The 27,997-nt window shown below is 40.4% G+C and overlaps 2 protein-coding genes across 2 annotated transcripts; both read left to right on the forward strand.

Moving 5' to 3' along the window:
• LOC144299378 (nebulin-related-anchoring protein-like) lies at positions 1 to 16,696 on the forward strand. Its single transcript, XM_077874935.1, has 13 exons — positions 1 to 107; positions 5,003 to 5,110; positions 6,728 to 6,851; positions 8,128 to 8,270; positions 8,510 to 8,614; positions 8,702 to 8,809; positions 8,907 to 9,011; positions 9,406 to 9,504; positions 10,575 to 10,686; positions 13,325 to 13,429; positions 13,530 to 13,685; positions 14,834 to 14,932; positions 16,490 to 16,696. The coding sequence occupies exons 6-9, from the start codon at positions 8,783 to 8,785 to the stop codon at positions 10,659 to 10,661; spliced, it is 318 nt and encodes a 105-aa protein (XP_077731061.1). The 5' UTR covers positions 1 to 107; positions 5,003 to 5,110; positions 6,728 to 6,851; positions 8,128 to 8,270; positions 8,510 to 8,614; positions 8,702 to 8,782; the 3' UTR covers positions 10,662 to 10,686; positions 13,325 to 13,429; positions 13,530 to 13,685; positions 14,834 to 14,932; positions 16,490 to 16,696.
• Positions 12,038 to 27,989, forward strand: LOC144299455 (nebulin-like). The gene is made up of 12 exons (XM_077874969.1): positions 12,038 to 12,136; positions 13,325 to 13,456; positions 13,530 to 13,661; positions 14,834 to 14,932; positions 16,490 to 16,594; positions 17,157 to 17,268; positions 18,237 to 18,286; positions 20,596 to 20,793; positions 23,084 to 23,191; positions 25,913 to 26,013; positions 26,101 to 26,209; positions 27,684 to 27,989. Exons 1-12 carry the CDS (start codon positions 12,038 to 12,040, stop codon positions 27,963 to 27,965), a joined length of 1,527 nt encoding a protein of 508 aa, XP_077731095.1. The 3' UTR covers positions 27,966 to 27,989.
• The last annotated feature ends 8 nt before the right edge of the window (positions 27,990 to 27,997 follow it).

Raw genomic sequence — 27,997 nt, forward strand, 5'->3', positions numbered from 1 at the left:
AGAAACTGTACACTGAGGACTGGGAAGCTGACAAAAGCTTGTTTTACGCGTACAACGATAGCCCAGAGCTGAGACGGGTGGCCCAGGCCCAGAAAGCCCTCAGTGATGTAAGTCAAGTGCAGTCAACATTGTTTGGGAGTGTGGAATCGGGACGCTTCCAGTTAGGTCTTCTGGCCAAATGTTCTTTGCAATTCCTCTTTCAAAAAGACTAAATGTCATAATAGCAGATGAATACATCTAGAATCGTTGTAATTTATGATGTGTACTTAGATGTATAATTTATATTAGATATAATTAAACCCAATCTTGTTTTTTATTAGTTGAAGAACCTGAGTCTAAGACCTAGGTCATTAGTGGGCAAAACCCAGATTAGAAACCTGATCTTGTGATCCCAAGACCGGTGTTCTTTCCACTGTAGCCTGTGCCCTCTGTTCCCTTGGCTGGAGTTGAAGTTCTTCAGTGACAGTAGAGTGGCACTTAAAAAAAAAAAACCTGTTGGGATCGTAGCCATTTCCCGAAATATATTAAGTGAAAAATGTTATTGAAGGAGTTTGATTTGCTTCCTAATTTTAAAGTGTGAATTGTGATGTGTCCCCCTTTGTCTACATGAACTGACACACTTGTCCAAACATGGCTTGTGTAGTTACCCCACAAAAGCTCTTGCCGTAAGGTATACACAGAGGATATTTCAAAGACATGGAGGATATTTCAAAGTTAGTAAAAAGAAAAATCAGCTGTCTCCACTGACCAGAATTTTAGTGTCTTTTATCTTGAAAACAGTTTTAGAGGGACTTAAAAGGCCTAAGAGACTCCTTAGGTTGAAAGCTATATCCGCAGCAGAGAACTCCACTTGATTCTAGCACTTCCCCTTGTTTTGAGGAGCTTTATTTCTTGACCTCTGGATTTGCTAGAGGCTATATTGAAAATCCAAAGGCTACTGTTCTAGTCTTCAGGAGAGCACTCTTGTATAAAACAACAAGTTGTTTTTGATTCAGTTGTCAATCAGACCCCTAGAACTTCTTACATTCACTATGGACTTAACAAGTCAGTTGGCGTCTTGAAAATTACTGGGATTTATTTCCAGTGGGTCTTAGGATCCTATCTTGCCTTGTACTGGAATTATGCAGACTCATTTGATGGTGTCTCCGACTTTTGAGGTCTTGATCTTTTATTGCCTCTCACTCGATGTCATTTGCAAATTTAGGGGATATATTTTTATCTGTTTTCATATAATTCGTTAAAATATAGCATAGATTATGCTCCAGTCTTTCCATAGAGTAACATAGGAACTAGAGAAGCCATAACAAAAACTTAAGGCTCTCTAGTACACGGTACCAATTTTAATGTGTAGGGACTTCTTGCTTCTAAGTTCATTTTCTGGTTCTGTATCTTATGAATATATAATATTGTGTAACCTTCTGTATCTATGAATATGTATTACTGTGTGACCTTTATCAAGTGATCAGTAGTTACTTGTTGAAAGTCTATGCATGGACAGCTGGCAGGATAGAAAAGAAGTTTTCATCCTTTCCCTTGAGATTTTATAATCAGGCTGGTAAGATGAAATTGTTATACATGAAACAATAAGAAAACAGTTTTCAAAAATCTTAGGGAGCAAATTCTACAGTCTAATATTTGCTGAAAAGACACATGCAAGTAATTAGAGAAGGCCTCGTGGAAGTGGTAATCCCAAGGGAAAGGGCAATTATGACCAGAAAAGGCATTCCAAGTAGAGAGTACACTTGAAACGAGGGACAGAGGTGGAATGAGTCTGGTGAGGAGAAAGAAACTGAATGCTGTGGACACCTCATTAGGAGGGTGCTTTTAAGGAAGTGGTGGCAGGACCTTGAAAATCAGACCAAATAGCTTTGACATGATATGGTAGTCCTTAAGAGATACCCTGTGATTTTTTGGGGGGCAAACAGTATGGTAAAAGTAGGATATGGAAAAACTTTGATGGACAATATAGTGGATTGGGACTAGGAATAATTGTGATACATTGAAGAAGACTATTTTAATAATATCATGGAATGAAAGGGAGGACAACGGAGAGGAAGAAAGGAATCTGAGGGCAATAGGTATTTTAAAAGTGTTAAGGACATTGGATATTGGAGATGAGAGAGTGAAAGGAGCCATCAAGGAGCTTACAACAGAGACTGGTAGTCTGGGTGTATAGGGGTACAACTGTACTAGTGAACGGAGGAATGGAGTTGAGATGCCTCATCCATAAGATGCCTTGATCTGGATCTTCCATTAGAAACTTTGTCCTATTGCACAGGCATAAGAACAGGACAAAAGATTAATATTGGAGAGTCATCGGAATAAAAGTGATAGCTGAGGACATGAAAATATATGAAGGGGGGTGGAGTAGTGTATGGCCAAGGGCAGAGTTTTGGAGGATACCCCTACTTAGGACATCTGGAAAGCAGCCGGCAGAGTAATGAGAGAACAAATGGTCAGAGAAGTTGAAGGAGAACCAGGAAATGCCGTGTCACGTGAGCTCAGGAAGAGTGTCCAAGAAGATACTTAATTTCCCGTCTCCCTTTACCCATAAGATGGACAGATGAAGGGAAACCTCCATGCCACTTTGGTGCTAGGGACTTCAAACAGGTACAGTTGACCACATGTCTTGAGATACCTCAACAGAATACATAATGGAGACTGCATAGTGAAGTAAAATCTTCCCATCCTTCCTCAGAAAAACGTGGCACTTAAGATACGGGTTGTAACTTTATTGCAGACTAACTGCACCAAGCATCAGGTTCCCAGCCTGCCTATTAATACTGTTGTCCACACCATGAGCTCCTACAGTTCTTGGGCACAGAGGCTCCCCCCGCCCCCCCCCCCCCGCGGGCTGTTGTTCACAGAACATTCCGCTGCCTAGGCACGGAGATCTCAACTGAGGGCTTGGGTTTGGAGGCTTTCTGTCCCCCTCACCTGTGCCTTCTTCCAGTTTCTCTGAAACCCACTTACTAGGTTTCTCTTGTTATCTGAGCCGAAACAAATATTTGGCAAATACCAAGAGAGACTTTAAGTGGATCCAGAGTACAGAATTCTAACAAGACAGAATTCTGAACAAAGTTCCTGAGAAATGAGGACTTCTAGATCCGGTTTCTCTGGAGCTTCCTGACAGGATGCCCTACTTAGTAAGCATTCGTTCTGATAGGACTTTGCTCACTCTGAGGACTCGGCCAGCCATGGAAAATACCAATCGCCCTATGCCTAAAATAAAGCCTTCGCTCCTTAAAGACTGAGTAGAGGAACTAATATAACTGCATCTTAAAACTGGTCTTTTGTATCTCCATTGACCCTTGGATATTCGTAAAAGCTTTTGTTTTAGGCAGTAGGTAGACGTTGTTAGGATGGGACATAGTTAGACTTGGTTAAAGCATGAAGATGACTGGGACCTTGGAACTATCCAGCTTCTTTTTTTAAAAGGTTTTTATTTATTCATGAGAAACAGAGAGGCAGAGACCCAGACAGAGGGAGAAGCAGGCTCCCCACAGGAGGCCTGATGCAGGACTCGATCCCGGGTCCCCAGGGTCACACCCTGAGCCAGACACATGCTCAACCACTGAGCCCCCCAGGTGCCCCAGGAACTATCCAGCCTCTGTATGTTGTAAATAAGAATACTGCCACCTGGAAGGAGAAGTAATTTGTGTAAGTCTCACAAGTGAGTAGTAGCAGAGTTGGCACAGTAAGTCTCCTAATGAGATTTCCCTCCATGGCGTCAGTATATAAAACATAGATTCAGAAATCCATCATTGAACCTTTGCTCTGGTCAGGGTCTGCCCAAGCCACGAGCGCTCCCAAATGAGAGGTTACGTTTGCTGTCATCCAGATCTGACAGTCCAAGGAGGGGCAGATAGGTAAACAACCAGTCATGGCATCATCCGACAGTTCCTTCCAAGGAGCTAACGGTCACATTGAGTGAGACCCCAGGAGAAGGTCTTCAGGTCAGGGAGGGCTCAGGAGGGGATCTTGTGCTGACCCAGGGCCATGGAGAATGAGCAGCAGCCTGTAGGCAGATGGGGAGAGTCTGGAGCTGGGGCATGCTGAAGAAAGGGAACAGCAGGTACAAGGTCCACAGGCGTAAGAGGGCTTCATGTATCTGGGGATTGACAAATCGTCCTGCTTTTTTGGAGGCAGGGTTCAAGGTTGACGGAAGGAAAGCCCTGAGTAGTCAGTAGTGAAGGAAAAAGAGGGCAAGGGTGAAGGGGCTGCTGCATGCTTAATGGACATGATACTTTAACAACAGAGAGGCCTTTAGTAAGTTAAAGGAAAGGAGCTAATGAAGAGCGAGCGGTTGAAGCTGTCGAAAAAGAAGGGGTGACTGTGGACATGGCACAGGGGGCTGCTAGTGGGAATAGCAGTACGAAGGGAGAGCCAGATATTCTTAGGTTGAAAAAGTGACCCTTTCCTTTATGACTTCTGGCCCTCAGCTGCACCTGCAGGTTTACAAGTACATTGGAGTCCAGGTTCCTCTTCATGGGGACAAGACCTGTGTAGAGTTCCTGCTGACAAAGAAATCTCTCCATCTTTCTTTTTTTGAGAAATACTGTTTTGATTAAATTCCATTATGCTTGCCTCAATTTTCATATCAACAATATGTTTTCAAAGTGAGTACAGGTTAAAGGGGCCCTTGTTAAAGTACTATTTGCCTGGAGAACCCAACCAGTACATTTTATGAAACTGATTCGTTTCTTCCCAGAGTATCTTCACTGTAAAAGTGCTCTTTTTTTTTCCTCTGAAGTTCTCTGCCCCTGGTCTTTGAGAGCTCTTTAGAGGCTGGTTTTCAGCCTCTTGTAAGTGCTCCAAATCTCTGTTGAGTTGCTAATTGTTTTGATGATGGCACTACCATCTCTCATTGTAACCGGACCCATGTGTAAGCCAAGAGGAGCACGGCTGTGCGTGAGCTCTTGAAGCGGCCCCTGTCCTCCCATGTGAACCCTTTCATAGTCTGTGCTCATGGCAATTCTCCAGTGTGTGTAATGTCTTACAGAGGAAATACCAGGAAGACTTTGAGAATATGAAAGACCAGATCTACTTCACGTAGACCGAAACACCAGAGTACAAAGTGAATAAACAAGCTGGAGTGGCAGCTAGCAAGGTATGAAGAAATGCTCTTATTTGTCATGATGGTCTTATTGTGGGTGAGTTTCTTAGAAATTTTGCTTTTGTATGTAATGAAAAAAAAGAGGGTTCTTGGGGCTCAACAAAAAGTGCAATTTGGGGTTATCATAAGGCTACCAAATTTTTGAAAAATTTTCCTATGTCTGACCTTTAACAATAGTCAGGTATCATCTTCAGTATTTGTTAAAGGACCTTTTGATACCTGCAATTAGAAAGGTTGTGCTCTCAGACAGAAGGACCCCTCAAGAAAGGACAGCTGTCAACCTTCTCTGAATATGGAAACTCCCACACAATCTATTACCATGATTTTTCTTATTTTCCTTCAGCAATTGCTGAACATCTAGACACAGACAAGATACACAAATCCATGGATATGCTCCTATACTCTGTAGAGTAGACTTTGGTAAGAAGAATCCTGGACGTTCTAAAGCACTAGAAATAAACTTCAAAGCCAATCAGACGTGGTTGAAACCCTAGCCTTGGCCCTGCTGAGGGTGTGAAAGCAAGGATATCACACGACCAGGAAGCCATTTAGTATCCAGGTGCAAAATAGTGATGTTTTAGATCAGGAGGGGAGCAGGGCTGATGGATGAAATGGACTTTGAGAATAGAGCTGACCTGGTTTGCTATTGGGTTGGATGTGGGATATGAGAAGAATGGGTCTAAGCAACTGGAGGATGGGATTTCTCTTTATTAAGAGAGAAGAGTGTGGAAGGAGGGCATAATTATTTTTGGAGGGAAAACGTGAGCTAAGCTTCCAACATGTAGGATTTGAAATGCGTTTTAGACATCGAAGTGGAAATGTTAAGTGGGCAGTTGATTGTACAAGTCTGAAGTTTCAGGGGAGATATATGGGAGGGTTGTATAAATTTGGGAGTCATCAGTATATGGAGAGTATTTAATGTCCGAAGACTGGAGGCCATCAAGGGAGCAAGCATAGACAGAAAACTCTAAGGACTGAACTCTGGAGTATCTCCATGTGAACACATCAGCGAGATGAGGTAGGAGTAGAGTGAGGAGAGAGTGAGAAGTGAGTGAAGGGAGAAAGGAGCGATCCGCTATTTAAAATGTTTCTGAATTGAAATTACCAACGTACAGTCACTTCTGCACGCACGTGAACTGCACACATGCTCACACACAGTCAATGAGGCATCAGAGGATAGATTTTGATGATGCTTCTGGCTTGCTTTCTTGAAAAAATGTGTTGGCAGTTAGGTCACTGGTGGCTAAGTTAAATGAGAGTTGTGGAGTAGCAAGTGTCTGAGACATGATACACTGCCATTATTTGTGTATGTCTTTTTCTCTTTGAGGGCAAGGACCAGGTGTTATTCTTTCATGTATTTGTCCCAAGGCCAGCATGTAATGAATACCCTATGGATGTTTTTGAGTGAATAAATGAATGGGAAGAAAAGTTATCCTGGAGATTTATGCAGTTTCTTTGCTGCTGTTATGAGTTACTATGAGTATTTTGTTTATAAAATGTCAAGCTGCCACTTTTCTAGAGAGAAAATTGATTTGTAGAACTATGTCATAATATCCATAATAGAGACAAGAACAAAAGTAACCCAGTTACTTTATCATTTCACTCCTACAGGTAAAATACAAAGAAGACTCTGAAAAGAATAAAGGAAAGCCTGATTATAATGTACTTCCTGCCTCAGAGAACCCACTGCTCAAGCAGCTGAAGGCGGCAGGAAATGCCCTGAGTGATGTAATAAGTACATTCTTGTCAGAAAGTGTTTTTTTTAACTTTAGCTGCTAGAGAGATGAACTATCTCTCTTTCTATAATGACTAAATGCATACATAATTTTGCAAATAATTTAGGATTCTAGTGTAGCAGTTTCCCTGGAACTATATAACCACAGGAAGACAGGAATGCCCCCTGAGTATGATGTGTGTTAGTTTGGGAGGGGGGGTGCCTGTGGATTTAGCTCAAGGGGCAGAGAAAACCTCATTTGCTTATAGGTTCTAGTGCTTGTGCTTCTTTGGGATCCTGACACAGAAAGAGGCTTTGCAAGGGGCAGAGAGTGAGAGGTGAAGTTGTGTGTGCACCCTGCCCTTGTGTTCTTCAAGCAGGGCAAAGACAAATGTCCTGGGTTCCACAGGTTCTTCCCCTCACCTCTGTCATTCTCTGTGCAAATCTTGGCCCTAGAAACCATCATTTGCAGAAAGCACGACTTAAAAGATGGCTCCCCCAAAAGACAAACAAACAACAACAACAAAAAATAAAAGGTGGCTCCCTAAGTCTTCACAGGAGTTTCTACTTGTAGAATTAAGAGTCTGACCAATCCATAAGATTTAAAATAAAACAGATCGGATAAGTGAGAGATGCATTAAGAGACTAACAGCCCAAGACCACTTTGACTATATAAATAAGAGGGAACATGTGATCAATTAAGTTATTCCCACAGTATTAAGCTTTCCCAATATTTGAGGATTATACATGGTGTTCCCCCTGTGGGTTAGTTATCTTTTCTTTGTCCCTCAAATTAAGTCAGCACCATAGAAATGTGTACCTGTGATTGAGGAATGAGGCGAGTGGAGTTGGAGTGGCAGGTGAGAGAGCGTGAGTGGATCTGTCCAAATAGCCCTGTTGGGAAATCAATGCAAAGCATGTTTTCTGTTTCCTAAATAAAGGTCATCTTTATCAAACATAGCAAAGCTCAGGTTCAAACCTACTTTGTTGATAAAGAGAACAATATAAATTTTTAAAAACCAAAAAGCACCATGTACAACCTCAAAACCTAACATGAGAAAGGGACAAGACTCTCACTTTATCAGTTGTGCATTTAAAATCCAGTGGTTGTTTATTGTCAGTATTAGAGCTAAATTTGGGTCATAGCTGAGAGGAAGAGTGAGTAGCTTTATCATCTGAGTTCCTGTATATACCTATATACAGGATATACTATCTGTTTGTGTAAGGAGGTTTTTTCCTTGGTGGAAGGAGGAAGAGAGAGTGTATTTCTCAACTTATACTAAACATTTTTGTGAAGGTTTGTTTCAAAAAGAATTCACTGTTGCTCAGAAGATTCCTGTCTGTTGCACCATCAGTGAAAGACGAGTCTGAGTTGAGGGAGAGCGGATGTAGCAGTCCTGAAGTACACACAAATCTCCACAACTAAGGGCTTGGTCTGAGGTAGAGTACTGGTTTCTTGACTTTTTTTTTGGTGAATGTTAAAAACCTAAACTTTACAGTAATTGCTAATAGAAGAAACTTTTCATTCACTACACCCCAATATTGATTGTCAGTTTTTAAGACCGTTGACAGGATATATCTTTTTATCTTCTCCTTCTTATTTATTGTTGTTGAGAAATACAAGCACTATAATCAGTGTGGGAGTGACAAGAATCTACTTTGATTTTTTTCTTCGACAGGAACCATACAAGGAAAACTATGAAAAGACCGAGGCAAAGAGCATAAATTACTGTGAAACCCCCAAATTCCAACTTGATACAGTTCTGCACAACTTCACTAGTGATGTAAGCAATTCTGTGGTTACTTCTTCTGTTAAGAAAAGATCCATTATTCTCCCCCAATAAATACATGAAATATGTTTTGTCTTTCAGACCAAATACAAAGATTCCTACTTAAAGAATATTTTGGGACACTATGTGGGCAGCTTTGAGGATCCATATCATACACACTGCATGAAAGTTGCAGCTCAAAACAGCGATGTAAGTTCTAAGACAGTTGTTTAGCTTTCCACTTAACACATCTTTAGGGCATGGATAAAATGGTTGCATCCTTGTGTCTGATTTTTCTTCCTCGTAGAACAACTACAAAGCAGAATTCGAAGAAGACCGAGGCAAAGGCTTCTTCCCCCAGAGTATAACTCAAAAAAATGAAACAATCGAGAAGCTGGATCCATGTAAAGATGTGAGTCTGTAGTATGACCTTCAAACATCCTGGCCTCCAGAGCATCTAGCGGTTCAAGAGAAATTTAAAATTTTAACACTTTTCAAATATATGCAAGCAAGGAAATTATAAGAAACAAAATCTATCTTGTAGGTGATGAACTGTTTTCCCTAGCTGTCATCCATACTTTTCAAGAGCTAATTCTAGTTCATTTCCCCAAAGAGGAGTTATCAGAAATCTGAAGAATGAGAAAGTTTCTTGTACAGCTGCGAAAGCATCTCTAAAACACTGCAGTCTAATTAGAAAAGAGCCTTGTGTTTTATTAACTACAAGTTTCTTTTCTTTTGGGGAATGGGTTCTCCTTGCTTGGACTATAGGATTTGATTGCTAAGACTATTCCTTTTTTCCTCCACAGCACACCTACAAAGTCCATCCAGATAAAACAAACTTCACTCAAGTCACCGACTCTCCTGTGCTGGTGCAAGCCCAAGTCAATTCCAAGCAACTGAGTGATGTAAGTTCCTTTAAATAGGCAGGAAATCCAATTTTGAGGGATAACCTATCATAACTCTGTATATAAAATCCAGTGACTTGTCACATTTACCAAAAAAAAAAAAAAGGCTAAGTGAGTGTATCAAATTTAACTTGTCTATATTTGTAATCACCTAAAAGATCTCCTTATTTAGTCGCCTTGCATCTTCTGGGATGTATAGCAAGGATAGCAGAATGGTTCTCTAAGGGGGCCTAATATAGCTTACCATGCTGGAAGGAACATGAGGTCTTTAGCCAGGCAAATCTGGGTGAAATTCCAGCTCTGTCGTTTATAACCCGGCACCCTAGGCAAATTGTTTAACCTCGTTATGCCTCGTGTTACTTACCCTTTTGTAATTTGCAGTTGTTTTGAAGAGTAAACAAAAGGAGATCTGAGCATAGTAAATACCCTGGCCCGGAGTTGATGTTTAATACACGGTATGTCTCTGTCTCCAATAAGTTTCGGAAAATGGAGCTTTGGAGATACTTTTATCACATGACTTTTAAGTATGAACTTCCAAACTTGTGCTGAAGTAAGCAAAGCAATAAAAGTAACCTCAGTCAATTGATGGCCAGAAATAAAGTCTTCAGATAAAGAGTATTAACAAAGCATAATGTATGTGAGGGGACGTAACCAGGTTTGTTAGAACGTGTTTCTCCGGAAAGTGAGCGTTGACAATGGAAAGAGAGAAAGGGCTGTGAATCTCAAGAATCTGCTGATTCTGGGGGCCGGTTGTGATGTGCCTGGAGAGGGAGCATATATGAAAGAGCCACCTCCTTCCAGGATAGTCCTACCACGGTGACAGACGTGCTTTCATGCAGGTTGTCAGTTGTGCAGGGTGGACTACCCTCGCTCTGGACTTCTGTATTGATCTCAACAGCATTGTCAGTTGTTAATTAACATAATGTATTTTACGTTTTATTCTATGAAATGTACCACCCGAGATTTTGTATTTTGGGACAATTCTTCTTTCGAGCTAATGGTCTCCTTTTTTGTCTGTCTCTCCATCTGTCTTTGTCTCTTTCACTCTCTATCTCTGCTGAACTACAAAGGAAAGCATGAAAGTGAAAAGTTCAAGTGCCACATACCTCCAGATACTCCTGCCCTCCTCCAGCACAAAGTCAATGCTTATAACCTGAGTGATGGAAGCTCCTATATACTATGGTATGGGATATCCTGACAACCTGTGCTTTTATTTCTGGGTTGTTTCACTGCATAAACACTTCAGTGTTAAAAATGGGAAGAACAGGGATCCCTGGGTGGCTCAGCAGTGTAGCGCCTGCCTTTGGCCCAGGGCATGATCCTGAGTCCTGGGATCGAGTCCCACATCAGGCTCCTGCATGAAGCCTGCTTCTCCCTCTGCCTGTGTCTCTGCCCCTCTCCCTCTCTCCTTCTCTCTCTCTCTCTCTCTCTCAATAATAGATAAAATCTTAAATAAAGATGGGAAGAACATTTAGCATCTGCACCATGCCCTTATGCCTCTACCCATGTATCTTTCAATTCACCTTATAAATGTGTGTAGCAATGTTGTAGGTAGCTTCATACAATTAGACAATCTCGATATGTTTTAACCAACCTCCAAAATGCCACCACTCATGTAGGTTTGACTGCAAATCATAATGTGAGATATTTTAGCCATATATTCATTTATGTCATACAATGATTAATTTTCACCCAGGACCTGTTTCTTCAGATACAGTTTCATTTTATTTACTACTCAGACGTATAATATCCCTTATTTCACATAAACGGTGCTTATTTCTACATGTAAGAGAGCTTGCATAAAAGGCATAAGGCCAGGTAGGTATCCATTGCTACCTTTCATTTTCAAAACTTAATTTTATAGAAAGTGCAAATACCCCTTTGAAGGAGAGATCTCATTTCTTCAACAATTCTATAAATAAGTCCTTAGATTATCTAGCATCAATGAGTATTGTAATGATTCAGGAAATAACCTTTCAAAGGACCTTGAGATCAAATGAAAGTGATATCTTTAGATCATAAAAAGTAAATTAACTGTAGAATATTTGGTGCCACTCTGTGAAAGGTTCAGTAACAGGAGTTAGGTATTAGTATGGTAACTAGGATTAGGTTAATTTAATGAAAGATTCTAATGAGGAGGAGAGCACCTTGATCTTGGAAAATTAGAAGCTTCAGTTTGAAGAAAAATAACTAAAATATACATGATTTTCTTTTTTTATGCATGATTTTCTATAGTGAAAATGGTTCATTTGTTTCATATTAAGACAGAGTATTGAGATACTCATTAGTCTTAACAGTATGATAATATGCATATCACCTTTGCCAATTCCTTTGTTAAAATTTTCCGGTTAGGATGTCTATAAGCAAGACTGGTAGAAGAGCAAAGCAAAGAAGTTAGACATGAAAGTGGACGCCATCCCCCTGCTGGCAGCCAAAGCCAACAGCAGGATCGCCAGGGATGGGAGTATGGCCTGGGCACCCTGGGAAGGGGCTGCCAGTAAAGCTGCCTGATGGGTGGGATCTGGCACGTGTGATGTTATCACAGGTGATGTACAAGAAAGACTATGATAAAAGCAAAGGAAAGATGATTGGAGCCCTGAGCATTAATGATGATCCCAAGAACCAGAGTGACGTGAGTGTCTTTGTAAAATCATGCTTACTTTCAGATATGACTACATTTACTGTTTACTATAACTTTGGATGAGATGTTTAGCCTATATGAAATCTCCAATTCAGGATGACAAGTCACACACAAAAGCCCAGGAGTAAAAAATGATTAAGTTCCTTATTCTTATAACAACTCTGTACTTCGAGACATCAGTGTATATTGTAAATGTTTCCTTAATTTCTTTAATGCCCTCTGTTTTATTAGGGGGAAAATATACTAGCAATAGCCTTTTCTTTATCATTTCCTAGAAATAGATTTAATATCTCAGTATGTCATAAACACATATTCATTCCATGTAATGATCTGACTTCAGGTACTTTGCAAAAATATATATAGAAAAATAAAAGGCAAAAACTGAGAAAATCAGGCTAAAGACAATAAAGTAGGAAAACTAGATGATGAAGCATAACCTCAAGAACAAAGTATTTTAAGAATTGTATAAAACACTGATCTCATTTCAAAGACTAAAATATTAAAAATTCCTTATAAAAATTGCTTCCCTAACTCATGGCATTAAATAAATATTCCCTATCCTGTATCATTTATAAGTATGCTTGTCTGTCCTGCGTATATTTTTGGATTTCTGCACGGTAAAATTAAGGAGAATGTGTAAGAATACATGATACCTATAATAAAATGGAAAAAAAACTATTTTTGCATATTACTATAAAGAAAAATATTAGAACTCAAGGAGAAAATCCAGCTTCCAAAGTTATTGTAAATAAAATGTGTTTCCATCAAGTAATGAGCTGAAGACTTTTCTGGGACTGTGCCTAAGTATTTAAGGTCTACGTTATACCTTTTACCTAATTTTGTACTATTTAAAAAATTCATTTTCCTTCAAATGCATTCAAGTGGATAGAATTACATTAAGACAAAAAAGTTGCTCAAGCAGCATTGTTATGTCATGGAATATCCTGGCTCAGCAATGTTAGAATAAATAACACAAGCGCATATATGGTTGTTAGCAGACTAGATTATCTAAGATGTGAGCCTCTACCATAGGAATACTGCCTTTTTCGCCGTATGGAAAATAAATTCTGAAAAAGTACAAAATTTTTCTTTGTGGTTAAGTATAGCAATGATGGGAATGGCTTCTACACCATGACATAGATTTTTCTTCTCTGTTTAATTTTCTTCTTCCTTTGACAGAGAGATTATAGAGGGGAAAGCTATGAGAAGACAAAAGCAAAGAGCAGGAACTACTGTGAGACCCCTAAATACCAACTTGACACTCTGCTGAAGAACTTCAGCGAGGTTGGAAAGGCCATGGTTGCTCCTGGGGTTTGAGGGCTTTTCTACGATGTGACAAATAACGTACCTAATTGGCATATTTGTCAATATGCTTCTCTTTCAGACTAAATACAAACATTCCTATGTACAGAACGTCTTGGGCCATTACGTGGGCAGCTTCAAGGACCCATATCAAATACACTGCATGAAAGTCTCCACTCCCAACAGTGACATTAAGTTGAAGACCATTGTTCCTGTCTCTCGATGACATTCTTTGGGGGTAATAACAGTCATGATCTATTTTAGTTCTTTCTCATTATAGAAAAATTACAAAGCCAGGTATGAAGAAGATAAGGGAAATGCTTTTTCCCTCAGAAAATCACACAAGAATATGAAGCAATCACGAAGCTAGACCAGTGTAAAGACAGAAGTCAGCTGCCCAGAGTTCTCCAAATGGGGTTTGGGATTCCTGTGCCATCTAGTGGTGAACTCAGCAGGAGTTTACATGCTAATGCCTAGTGGTTAGCAGATGTTAAATTTTAAATTTGGGGTGGAACTGGGGAGCACAAAAATTATTGTGAAGAAACCGATCTGTTACAGAATAGTTTGTGGTCTTAATAAAGCTTTACTTTCAGTAGTTTATGTACACGTGGCTTAGTGGAGGGAAAGGTAAGATAGATTTGTGAGAGAGGGGTGTTCATTCATTTCACAAATTTACACGAGGAGCTAGCTTATGTCAGGCACTGTCCTTGATGCTGAGAAAGAAAAGGGAACAAGGTGGGCTGCCTCTGGGGGAGCATGCATTTGAGAGGGATAAATAGATAACAAAAAACGTATAAAGAAGGAAGGTACTAGACAATGATAATACAACCTATGAAGAATGATGCTATAGGATTGAAATAGGATGAAGTGGGAGTGAGACTGGATGGGCTCCATAGGCTGGGTGCTCTGAGAGAGTTCTAAGGCAGGAATGTGCAGTCATGCCAAGATCAAGGTGAGAGCAACTAACTGGAAGAACGGTCTAAGGAGAGAAGAGCTGGGCACTTAAGGAATTGCAAAGATGAAGTAGCAGAAGCGTTCTGGAGACGGAGACAGTGGGAAGAAGTGAAATGGTAGGGGATGGGGGTGGGCAGATTCTGTAGGGTAGGGCTCATCAGCCACAGCACAGTTTAGGTCAAGTCATATGGAGGGCTGTTGTAAGGTGTCAGCCGGAGGAAGATTAATCTGGTTGCTGAATTGTGGCGGGGAGACCAATTTAGAGGCAACATCAGGGGATGGAGATTGAGAGAGAGAAGTGACAACATATCAACCAAGTTTTCAGAAAATAAATTCTATTTTTAACTGGAAACTCTTTATATGTAGTATGTATATAAACAAGAATATAAAGATCCGTTATTATGATATTTTATTAAAGAACATCTTTTCTAGCATACGTGGAAAGTTCATCCAGATAAGACCAAATTCACGGCCGTCACCGACACTCCTGTACTGTTGCAAGCCCAACTCAACACGAAACAGCTTAGCGATGTAAGTGCCTTGATTTGTGCAAGTGTGGATGACCTGGAATGCTGTGTTTATTTGAAACATAAGCATTTTCACGGGCTCATCTATCTACCCAACACTGTCATTTTTCAAGATTTAATAAGATGCAAATGAAGCTGCTTGACTGAATTGCAGCCTTGGGAAAAGTGGTATTAGACGATACTAAAAATAATATTTCTTCAATAAGTCACCAATTTTTAGTGGGGAATTTGCCCATTGGGATCTGACACACACCCAAAATAATGCATACTAAATTTCATGAATTTGAAAACAACAAAAGCATGTATTTGTGTAGGTAACAAGGCAAGCATTTCCCATTGTGAGTTTGCTGACAAAGGCAATACAAAAAGATACGAAGAGTGCAGAAACAAGAAAGACATCAGGTAGTAATAAGAAAATGAATACAGGATACCGATCCAGAATTCAAACAGAATGGTGAGAGAGAGAGAGAGAGAGGGTGGTCAAGGGTGATCTAAAGCAGAACGGTCCAGCCGGGTGAAGATCGGGGAAGAGCAGCAGTGCTTCTCGGTCACACTCGTGTGGGTCACCCAGCAACCTGGTTAGAGTACAGATTCTGATTCAGTTGGTCTGGAGAGAGATGCTGACTCTCTCTCAAGCTCCTCAGCGATGCCCATGCTGCTGCTGCTAGACCACACTTTGGGCTGCACGGTGCCAGCAGCTAAGAGCGGCACAACCTTCTCAGGAAGGAAAATACATCCTGTCCTACGATAAAATGTGTTTTAGTATCACAGCTCATTTGCAGTTGGTAATGAAGTGAATGACATCGCTATACCCCAGGAGTCCTGTCAGTTCATCATGCGGCATTTCTAGCATATTAATATTTTATGCCACAAGAAGGAACAGCTAAACGCTGGCCAGTTACCAACATCACTGGCCCAGCTGAACTCGGTAAGCTGACGAGGGACAGAGTGTTGTAGGCAGTGTCTTCTCACAGCATGATCTTCTCATTGGCCTGGACCGGCCACGGGCACTGTTCTCGAGGTGGTTATTGCTGACGTTCAATCGTGCATTTGCCTTTAGCTCCAGAATTCAACAGCCTCATTCTGTCTCTATCCCCTTCCTTCCACCTATGTCAGCTTTAAATTTTTTAAATACAGTGCTGTACTTTACATTTTTAATAATCAGAATATATGTATCTTTTTGACTGTACTAGGATTTTAGTTATTTAGGATTATTTCTATTTTTGTTATTTCTCTGATCATAGAATTTAATAGACTTTCAGTGTCCGTGTCCTGAAGTCACAGCCTAAAAGTTTAGATCCATCAATGAGTTTCCCACACATACATTGTGATAGCGTTTATAAAAATGACAACCCAAACTGGATTACACCACAATCCTGAAAGAGGGAGTCAGAGTCTAGGCCTTGTAACAGACTTTGACTGGATGGATATACCATCACTTTGAGGCGTGTTTCAGAAAAGGGTAGAAGTATAGAAGTAATTCAGTCATTTATATACACTCTCCCACATGCCCTCAAGGAAATCCTGACCCTGAACTGTTTGGATATCTTCTGTTTTCCAGCTGAATTACAAAGCAAAACGTGAAAGTGAGAAGTTCAAGTGCAGCGTACCAGCAGATGCTCCACAGTTTATCCAGCACAGAGTCAATGCCTATAACTTAAGTGATGTAAGTATCAAAGCTACAGAAATCTACCATTATGTGCCCACGTGAAGGGGAAATGTTATGGGTATTTAAAAAGACCAGATTAGGAGTTATGCAATTAAACAATGGTGGCAATTGTTTCCAGAGTATAAGTGGAGCTTTTAAGGCTGAACTGCTCAGAAGGCTCTTACTTTGCTCTTCTAATTAATTTTCCACATTTTCTGTTACCATCAGAAACATCCTCTTAATTACCCTCAGCTAATCTCTGTAGCATTGGCAAGCTCCTGTGAATGTCCCATTTCACTTTCTCTAAGTGGTTGTCTTTCTACATCGTCCTTTATACATCGGCATAGCCGAAACTTTAGAGAGTTCATAGGATATTAAGAAAGCGTATTATCCTTATGTGGTGGGAGGGGAGAAGCAAGATGACAGGCTTATGAATAATTATACTATCATTTGGGAAGTATAGTGTTTGAAGGTGAAAAGAGTCTACATGTAGAAATTTTCAGTCTGTTTCTTATTGTTACTGAATGATTCTGAGTTAGATGTTGTTCTAACCATTTTTCTGCTGAAACCTCCTGTTCAGAATATCTATAAACATGACTGGGAGAAGAGCAAAGCAAAGCAGTTTGACATGAAAGTGGACGCCATCCCCCTGCTGGCAGCCAAAGCCAACAGCAGGATCGCCAGGGATGAGAGTATGGCCTGGGCACCCGGGCAGGGGACCCCAGTGACGCTGCCTGATGGGTGGGATCTGGCATGTGTGATGTTTTCATAGGTGATGTACAAGAAAGACTATGATAAAAGCAAAGGAAAGATGATTGGAGCCCTGAGCATTAATGATGATCCCAAGATGCTGCATTCTTTGAAGAGAGCCAAAAAACCAGAGTGATGTCTTTGTAGATCTATCTTGCTTTCTTTTTTTTTTTTTTTAAAGAGATTTTTTTATTTATTTATTCATGAGAGACACAGAGAGAGAGGCAGAGACACAGGCAGAGGGAGAAGCAGGCTCCATCCAGGGAGCCCGATGTGGGACTCGATCCCGGATCTCCAGGATCACACCCTGGGCTGAAGGCAGGCACTCAACCGCCGAGCCACCCAGGCTCCCTCTATCTTGCTTTCAAGGTGACGTCCCTCTTAATATGCCCAAGGGGTTGGTAGCACGTAAAAGGATTCCATATCCATGGGCTCTATCATGTTCACAACAGACTGCTGGGAATGAACATTAGAAGTAGAATGGTTTCCCAGATTCTTGTACCTTTGGGGAGAGGTATTTCTGATTACTTGATTCTATTTCAGTTTGAAAACCATTTGTTTCAATATGTAATAGAATATTGATTTTAATTCTCAATATTGCAATCGGTAAAGAAGTGATTTTAATTCTCAAAACTTCCTGAAAACATCACTAGATGGTTTCATATTTTCTTCTGATTGAAAAATAAACTTTAAATGATGATTTTGAAACTGTCTTTATAGTGGAAGAAAACCATGAGTCAGAGATAAAAATCTTATTGTTAATTATCATTGTTTTTTATTGACTTTAGTAATTAGTACTGGTATAGGTTCAAGAAAAATACTCCATTGATTATAGGCTCCTTTGAGCCTCTGATTAAAGACTTGATCACTCGTCTAGAAAATTGAACTTTTTCTTTTGTCTGAATTTCAGAGAATATAAATTCCCTACAGCTTGTCTATGGGCCAAGTCTCATCTTTTGGGTAAAGTTCTTACTAGAGAGGGGAAAGATCTATTGCAAATCACAGTATATGCTGTGTTTAAAAAATGATTAGAGAATTCCTTAAAGAGTGGTAAGAGTGTTCAGCATAGCTTGCAAATATTATTTTTTCAAAATTAAATAGAAGGATGTTTGTATCCTTTACTTTCATTTCAACCATGTATTCATATAATGATCTATATCTTCATTAATTCATTTTGCATGTGCTGTGTAGTCCTATGGCAGTTTAAAGCATCCCGTAGTCAGTAGTTTTCTCTAATAACTTCACGCTGATTTATATCTGTATATAGTGATCACATACATCATATTATGTTTTTTAGTAGCTCCTTATCCTTTCTCAGTTCAGAAGGTTTCATATCTGTCTGTTGACAGAACATGTCTTTATCCTATCACAGTACCCATTAGAACACGAAGCACGTAGTATCTTCGGTAAATACTTGTTAATTGATTAATACTGGTAACCAAAAGAGCTAGTCAATGATGAATCATTTTCATATACATCCAGGCTAAGAGCTAACCTACAGGTATAGAACATGCATGGCTTTTAAAGAGAATCTTTTAGGGGATGCCTGGGTGGCTTGGTGGTTTGGCGCCTGTCTTTGGCCCAGGGCGTGATCCTGGAGTCCCGGGATCGAGTCCCGCGTCGGGCTCCCGGCATGGGGCCTGCTTCTCCCTCCTCCTGTGTCCCTGCCTGTCTCTCTCCCTTTCTCTCTCTCTCTCTCTCTCTCTCTCTGTCTCTCATGAATAAATAATTTTAAAAAATAAAGAGAATCTTTTAAAGCCATTTGGACCTTTGACAACATTGTACAGATATGTATGAACTGGTATAAACATGAACAAAAGAATCAAATGGTTTAGTCAAAAACACTTCCATACACCAATGCTGTGGCAACATTACTTTATCAGTTTGTTTGTTTATTCATTAAAGATTGACTTATTTATTTTAGAGAAGGAAGGAGAGAGCATGAGCGGGAGGGGCAGAAGGAGAAGGAGAGAAAAACTCAAGTGGACTCCACATTCAGCGTGGAGCCCAACGTGGGGCTCAGTCCCACAACCCCAAAATCATGACCTGAGCTGAACCTATAGTCAGACTCTCAACCAACTGCACCAATAGGCACCCCATCAGCTTATTTCTAATAAAGACAAACTATTTTTTCAATGTTCTTACATACGATCAGAAAGTTTCCATATTTTATTTTCGTAAACCAAAGGCTAGATTTTACAATTAAGTGATGTTTATTCAGTGAGGGTGATTGCCCACAAAGTATTTAGGAGGAAGATCACATTCCCTAAGGGAGCCAAATGATCAGATTGTTTGCAACAGGAATTTCTACAGAAGATTCATAAGGCACATGTCTACTTGCTAGCTTGGGTCACCGTCTTTAATGCTTATGTGATTATGGGGAGATATAAGGGTTTAGAATTTTCCTACAGGCACTGGGGTAGAATTTTTCTCTCTGTTAAGGTAATTGGTTGAGTGGGCATGATGAAGCTGGGACCTTGACCCCTTGACCTAATTAGCACCCTGTCTAACATTCCGGAAAACCAGCCAGTGAAAGTGCCTTCTGAGGCCCAGTCAAGACATTTGGTTTATGAGAACACTGTAATAAGTGCCAAGGTTACTTGAATGGTTCAGTGTCACAAACTTTTCTCCTTTGAGGTCTTATTACTGCTGCAATCTGAAGCTGCTTTTAAATTGTTACCAAAATTAAACTTGGTAAAAAAAGAACCTTTGGGATTCTCAGTGGAGCTTATCTACTGTCAAAAGTAGAATAGTCAGGTTGAAAAACTCAGTGACCACTTAAACATGCTGTTAGAAAAGCCAAGTAGTCAAGTGGACAGCTTTATTCATGAAGTGGTCGTTTTATGAAATTAGAAGCATGAAATGATTGTTCTATAGTCTTCATCAATTAAAAAAGTACTTCTTTATTGGAACACAATTAAAAGATTAGATTACTTTGGTAAAAATAATGCTTCTTAATGGTCTTGAAAAAACCCTGTGTTAAAATAAAATGCCTTCCTGAAGTAGAAACTGTGGCCCCCTCCTGTTGTCTGACAGTTGCTCTTTGATCTAAAAGTAGATTTGATAACATATGTCCACGTCTGAGGTTTTTGGAGGGAAAGGGTTCAATAATGTGTAACAGATGAACAAATTTTAGGAAAAAAAAAAAACTACTCGCACGTTTGAATGTGTTTCTCTAACTCGTGTCTGTTGTTTATGAGAGATTTCTGTGCTTGTCCGGAAATTCCATTGAGGATTTATGGTAATAAATGGAAAATTCCTATTCACAGCGTGAATATCGTAAAGACTATGAGAAGTCAAAGACTATCTACAGGACACCTCTTGATATGCTCCAAGTTACTCGAGCTAAGAAATCTCAGGAAATTGCCAGTGCTATGGACTATAAGCACATCTTACACAATTGCAGCTACCCACCCGATAGCATCAACGTGGATCTTGCCAAGGAGGCTTATGCACTGCAGAGTGATGTGAGTAATCACATTTTCTCATTTCCGTTTTTCTAAGGTGGAAAAGGAAATAATCTTTAAGTGGAATGGTGTTTTTGGCCATTCTCAGAGGTGTTGGCATTGTCTTCTGTATGTAGCTAGTATGTAATGGGGAAATGACCCTTGTGGCTTGATGAGAGCATGCCCCTCAGAGTTAGACCTAGATCTAGCATGAACTCATCACTATATCCCTCCGGGAAAGCTACCAACCAAGTGTGCCGTTGAGTAGCAGCTAATTATATTCACATTGTTGTGCACTCATCTTCAAAACCTTTTCATCTTCTAAAACTGAAACTCTAGCAGTTATCTTCCTGTTTTTCCCCTCTCCCTAGCTCCTGCAACCACCCTTGTACTTGACCTGGGCTGCTCTGTAGACCATGTATATGTAGAGTCATTCAGTATTTGTCTTCTTGTTACTGGCCTATTTCACTTAATGAAATGTCCTCAAAGTTCATTCTTGTTGTAGCATGTATCATAATTTCCTTCCTTCTTGAGGTTGAATAATACCGCATTGTATGTGTATACCACATTTTGTTTGTCCCTTTATCCATCAGTGAACGTTTGTGTTTCTTCCATCTTTTTGGCTATTCTGAATAATGCTTCTACAAACGTAGGTGACAAATATTTCCTTTGAGAGCCTGCTCTCCATTCTTCTGGGTATACACTCAGAAATGGGTTTGCTAGATCACATGGTAATTCTATTTTTAACTTTTTGAGGACCCAATCTACTCTTTTCTACAGCCCCTGAACGATTTTAAATTTCCATCACTAACAATCCTGTATCATGCGTGGTTATTTATTTTTTTAATTTTGCTATGTTTCTTTCTCCCAAGTAGATGGTAAGCCTTTCAAAGGCAGGAACCAAATAGTTTCTTGATTTTTTATTCCAATTAAAAGGCCCACACTAAAGAACAATGGTTTGAAATTTGTATCTAGAAATATAAGTTTTACATACCACATATAGCCAGACAATAAGAGTAGTCTATTATTTTATTTTACTGTTTTATTTTATTCTTTTAGAGAGAGGGAATAGGGTGTGTGTGAGGAGGGCTGAGGAAGAGGGGAGAAGGGAGAGTGAGAGAGAGTCCCAAGCAGGCTGCACACCCAGCACAGAGCCTGACATGGGGCTTGATTCCACAACAGTGAGATCATGACCAGAACCAAAATCAAGAGTTGAACGTGTAAGCAACTGAGCCACCCAAGCACCCCAAGACTGGCCTATTACTTTAATGGCATCAAGTGTGTCCCCAAAATAGGAAAAATTCCAAATAGTAAGAGCCTTGTACAAGCAAATTGATTGTAACTATTTTATTTTTTAAATACTTTATTTATCTATTTATTTAAGCAGACAGTGAGCAGCAAGGAGGGGCAGAGGGAGGTAGAGAAGCAGACTCCCTGCTGAGCAGGAAGCCCGACGTGGGGCGAAGCCCGACATGGGGCTCAATCCCAGGACCTGGGGATCACAACCTGAACCAAAGGCAGACGCTTAACCAGCTGAGCCACCCTGGTGCCCCTAGCATAACTATTTTAAAGTGCATTGTTAACTGATATGGGGACACTCAAAGTTAACCATTACACATGAAGGGCAACATGTGCAAACCTATAGTACGAATAACCATTATCAAGTCTTCTCAGAAGGTGAGCAAAATTACCTACCTTCAATGTGGCCACCAGTCCTAATTTGACCAAAGAAACATAATACTTAGAGTTCCAGGGAGCAAACACCTCACCTTTGATTATCTACATATAATTTTTTTTTATTCTTTGAAGTAGAGCTTTAAATATAGTATTTGTCCATATTGGAATTAGAGTTCCACATACTTCCTTTCAGTTGGAAATAAGGAGGAGATGGACTACATGCCAGCTAGAAGAACACTGATAACCTAAGGGCTGTTAAAATCTCCCACCAAGGAAATACTTAACATAATCTCAATGTGGGGCATCTGGGTGGCTCAGTCAATTAAGGATCCGACTCTTGATTTTGGCTCAGGTCATGATCTCTGAGTGTGAGATTAAGATGTTGGGCTCTGTGCTCCATGTGGGATCTGCTTGCGTTTCTTTCTCTCTTCCTTTGCCCCACTGATGTGCGTGCTCTCATCATTCTCTCAGATAAGTAAAATCTTAAAAAACAAAAACAAAAAGAAACCTTAGGATATATGAAGTAAGGAAGCTGGTCAGAAATCTTAACACTGTTTTGGGTAAAATGTTAATGATTTCATGAATAAGGATGATGCTGAACAAAAAACCTGTAACCTTCCTCTTGGTGTTTTAGGTTGAATACAAGGCTGACTACAACAGCTGGATGAAAGGTTGTGGCTGGGTGCCTTTTGGATCCTTAGAAATGGGAAAGGCAAAGAGAGCTTCAGACACCCTAAATGAGGTAAAGACATCTCATGTGCCACAGAGGGGGTTGGGATTGTGCCGTGTTAAGGCCCCCAGAACCGTGGAATCACCTTCTTTTCCCTCTTCATTCTCTCATGGTTGTTACTGAGAAAAGAGCCCTTACCACATGCATGAATTATCCAGACAGATAAGTTTTACATCATCAAAATCCTTTATATTAACCATTCATGATAAAAATATTTTTGACAACTGTATCAAAGTATAATTTGCATGCCACAAAATTCATCTATTTTTAATAAGTTCATGTAGTTTTTATGGTCATCACTATAATTGAATTTTAAAATGCTGCTAGTATGCGAAAGTTTCCTTGAAAACTCCCCCTCCCATCTGCAATGCCTGGCAACCAGAGATCTTGCTTTTTGTCCCTATAGTTGTACTTTCCTAGAAATCTCTTTTGTAGGAGACTTCCTTCATTTAGCACCATGCTTTAGAGGCTCATCTATATATCTGCACATATCTACAATTCATTCCTTATTATTATTGAGTAGTATTCCTTTGCATAGCTATATTTTTGGCTGTCCAGTGGTACACATGTGGATTCATAATTGCCAGTTTTGGCAATTATGAATAATGCATAGAATGAATACTACAGAAATTTTCCTTTAACTATTATACCGTGTGTCTTATTCTTGATCATTTTGAAGTACCAGATAAGTTGTTATTCAGTCTAAGAAAAAAGCAGCGATGATCTTTCACTCTAAATGGCCAGGTGATCTGACCCTTCCCCTCCGACAGAGGCACATTCCCATGGCTGTCAGGTGAACACATCAGGGAGGTTAGCCTACATAAAGGAGGGACGGAGGTACTGAGTGAAGGTTCTTGTTTCTGTTGTTCTGGGCTTTTGCTTGCTTTTAGGAAACAACATTTTATATCCTCCGATTTTTCACAAAAGTTCCTCTGAGTTGGTGGTTTTTAGATGTCTAAAGCTGAGTGATGCCACTTCATACACAGAAGTGGGATGTAGAAGATGCACAAGGGAAGAAGAGTGGGAGACTAGAGGGAGGAAAATCTAGGAATGTAGCTAGAAGGTCCCGTCGGAACACCTTCCACTCTCTTCTCTCCTGTAGCTAGCTCCTCAGTACTTTAGTGACAAGCTGTGGACTAGTCACATGGAGGCTGCAGAGCAGAAGTTCTCCCTTTCTTATAGGAACCCCTAGCCATTGCCTAATTCCCCAGTTCCTCCTCCCTCAACCAAAGAGCTGCGTTACCTCTGTTCAACTGACAGGAATCTGAGAGCCTGTTAGTGTCACACAAAAGACACTCCAAATTTCCTTGCATGCTTTTCTGATACTTTAGAAAACTTTGTGGTGTTTCTGGGTTCTGTTTAGCTAAGAGTACCCTCTTTTCATTTCATAAGCAAGAGGTAGCCTGGTTCCTGAAAGTTATCTTGGTCTGTAATGCCCCAGACCATCCAAAATTGAGCCAATTTTTGGAACATCATCTCTTGTACTGTATTCATCTTTTCCCCCAAGCCAACCAAGAAGCTAGTATCTAAAAATTTTTAAATCAGGAAAAAAAAACCCTTGTCCCTCCAAAATAAATCTCAAGGATTTTTATGTATTAGCCTTAAGTGAAAGTATTATTGCTGTTTATCTTGTTTCAATTCACCAAACAGAAAAAATGCAGCCAACATCCAGACGCTCTCAATTTTACTTCGATTGAGGATGCTCCGATTATAGTACAGTCCAAAATCAACCAGGCCCAAAGAAGTGATATGAGTGCTAATTCTATCTGTAGTTTAATAACGGAAACAAATACATTTGGTTCTAAACGTGCTGATCACCTGTGGTTATTCTGCAAACCAAAGAGACTCAGTTCCATGAGCAATTCTGTAACTCTCCCAGCTTTTCACTAATAAGGCACACCTACGTCACGTCTTCAGGGTGTTATGGATGCTACGCTGACCGTCCTTCCAGCCATTTAACACTGAAGGTCAGGGGCTTCTCTTGATGACAAGACACACTATAAGCCTATTTTTAGGAAAGACCAAGAAAATGAATGTATGCGGCACACCTTCTGGAGGAGCTACGTTGTAAGTCAGAGCTAAGACAAAAATCATGTAGAGTAAAAACCACCCCAAAGTCCCATCAGTCACCCACCAAGTGTAAGATAGATAGTGTGTGTATCCCACCCAGTTAGCCTTTTCGGTGCTCAGGGAAGTATCTGCAGGTTAACATTTTCATCAGGCCCTCTCCCGGGGCTAACTTCTGTGAGGTGCCCCTACCGCAAGAAGCTCAGAGGTTCCTAGCACATACCAAGGGACCTTTGCCAAGGCTGAACGGGCACTAGGATGGGACTCTGTGCATTGCATGTGAGACCTTGAAGGCCCACAGATCTGCACAGGTGAATGTGAAGGTGACCCAGAGAACGTCTTTCAAGAAAAGCACCTCTGTGTAATGTGATCTGTTCTGAAATTATTTTCCTGTGTCGTTAAACCCTTTTCCCTCCTTTGTTTTGTTCATGCATTTCTTTTTTTTAATTTTTATTTATTTATGATAGTCACATCAGAGAGAGAGAGAGAGAGAGGCAGAGACACAGGCAGAGGGAGAAGCAGGCTCCATGCACCGGGAGCCCGACGTGGGATTCGATCCCGGGTCTCCAGGATCGCGCCCTGGGCCAAAGGCAGGCACTAAACCGCTGCGCCACCCAGGGATCCCCTTTGTTTTGTTCATGCATTTCTTTTCATCTCTCAAGGTAGCATACAAAGCCAGAGGAGAAGAACTTCTTCACAAGTACAACCTGCCAGCCGACCTGCCCCAGTTCATCCAGGCTAAAGTTAATGCCTACAGTATCAATGAGGTATGCACGTGAGCTCAGCTGCTGATTGCGTGTGAAGGCCTTTCTAAATGTGGCCTCAGTTATATGCAAGGGACTTTTTTCTTTCAGAATATGTACAAAAACAGGCTTGAAAGATTTGAGCAAGAAGGGCTATGACCTGAGAACGGACACGATTCCCATCAGAGCCTCCAAAGCTGCCTGGCAGGCAGCAAGTGAGGTAAGTGCCGGTGGTGGGGTCACTGGTGTGTTGTAACTAGGAAGTATGGGTGGGGTGGATTCGTTATGCAGAAGTCGCCGTGTCTGCTGTCCCCAGCCCGAAGTGAGTCCTGTTGAAAACTATTTAGAAAAGAAAGTTCCCTAAAAAGGTCTGAATTTTCCTGGCAGTAAGGATTTGTAGAACCTTTACTAACCTGTTCTAGTGCAACACTCTAAGTTTAAGGTCTCCTCTGCATTTTTGTACAAATTCACATTATTCTCCTCATGGAAGTAAACAAATCAGTCACTATTTAAGTCCTAATCGCCTCCTGGGGGTAAGATTTTTGTCTCAAAATTTTCTTAATTTACATGGATTCCCTCTTTCCCTTATTTCTTTTTAATTAATTGCTTCCAGAGATGGATTAATTGGCTCCAAGGTCCATAGCAGTCATTAGGCTCCATGAAAGTTAAAAATTTTGTCTTTTTTCTTTTCCTTATCATACTTGTAACTATGAACTAGTTACTTTCCTCTTTGAGATTCAAATCAAATTGACTCAAACCCCTACCAGCTAACCTCTAGGAAGTAGGATACCCTTCCTCCTGCTCAATGCAGATATTCTGAGGTTTGTCTTTCCATTACCTCTGGCTCCTACTTTGTACACAGTGGTTTTGCTCATGCTCACCTGGACTCTCCTGCCCTGGGTTCACTTTTTTCTGGTCTGCATGGTCCAGAGATGGAACACAGCAGTCCAGAACCATCTTTTAGTCCCCCGAACCCAAGTCCCAAGCACAACCTCATCGATGGTTTGAAATGAAGTTGACATTGCGCCGATGTAAATAAGTTACAATTGAGTAATAAATACTGGTATCATCAAAGCGCTGATGATACCCATTCCCTTTCTCTCTGGGTGCACTCTTCCAGCTCCTCCCCACCCCAACACACACATTAGCTTTCCTTCACATCTCTGCTTCTCAGTTTCCCATGCTTCTTCCCAGATCTCCCCAAGCAAGTTCAGTTCTTCTCACTTTATAATTTAGATCCAATTCATGTTTACACACAACTGGCTCTGGGTCTTCCTTTGAATATCCAAATACTCATTAAAATTCTACTACAACTAAGATAGTCAGCTATTTGGGGAGGGGTCTCCTGGAGCAGCACAATATAACTGGTAATGATTGCAGAATGTTTATCTTTTCGTTTGTCTCTACCAGTGTATAAGTAGAAAGGAACTTACTACCTTGTCTCTGACATGAATTATGGAAACGTTCCCCACCCCAATCTCTCTCAGGTGGCTGAGGCAGCTACAGACAATTAAATGGGCTCTAAGTAACATTTTAATTTTACCAGGCTACATTTCAAACTATATACAAATGAATACATCTAACTGGTTGTTGAAGTAATTCCTGGGAAGCTCAATTGCTTTAAATCATAGTCTTATTGATCAGTAAAATCTTCATAACTACATTTTAAAATATACCCACTTTGTTTCCAATAGGTTCAATACAAAAAAGATTATGAAAACACCAAAGGGAAAATGGTTGGCTTCCAAAGTCTCCAAGATGATCCTAAACTGGTTCACTATATGAATGTAGTCAAGATACAATCCGACCGGGAGTATAAAAAAGACTATGAGAAGACAAAAACAAAATACAACACACCCCATGATGTGTTCAATGTTGTGGTAGCCAAGAAAGCTCAGGATGTTGCCAGCAATGTCAACTATAAGCATACACTCCATCATTACACCTATCTGCCTGATGCCATGGACCTGGAGTAGTCTAAAAACATGATGCACGTACAGAGCAATGT

The sequence above is a fragment of the Canis aureus genome, chromosome 27, assembly GCF_053574225.1.
Source record: "Canis aureus isolate CA01 chromosome 27, VMU_Caureus_v.1.0, whole genome shotgun sequence".
NCBI classification, from domain to species: Eukaryota; Metazoa; Chordata; class Mammalia; order Carnivora; family Canidae; genus Canis; species Canis aureus.

Coding starts and splice junctions, on each gene's coding strand:
- LOC144299378 (XM_077874935.1), top strand. CDS start 8,783: ATGAAAGTTGCAGCTCAAAACAGCGAT. Junction 8,810..8,906: donor TTGCAGCTCAAAACAGCGAT/GTAAGTTCTAAG, acceptor TCTTCCTCGTAG/AACAACTACAAAGCAGAATT. Junction 9,505..10,574: donor ATTCCAAGCAACTGAGTGAT/GTAAGTTCCTTT, acceptor TGAACTACAAAG/GAAAGCATGAAAGTGAAAAG.
- LOC144299455 (XM_077874969.1), top strand. CDS start 12,038: ATGTTATCACAGGTGATGTACAAGAAAGACTATGATAAAAGCAAAGGA. Junction 16,595..17,156: donor ATGCCTATAACTTAAGTGAT/GTAAGTATCAAA, acceptor CCTCCTGTTCAG/AATATCTATAAACATGACTG. Junction 26,014..26,100: donor ATGCCTACAGTATCAATGAG/GTATGCACGTGA, acceptor TTTTTCTTTCAG/AATATGTACAAAAACAGGCT.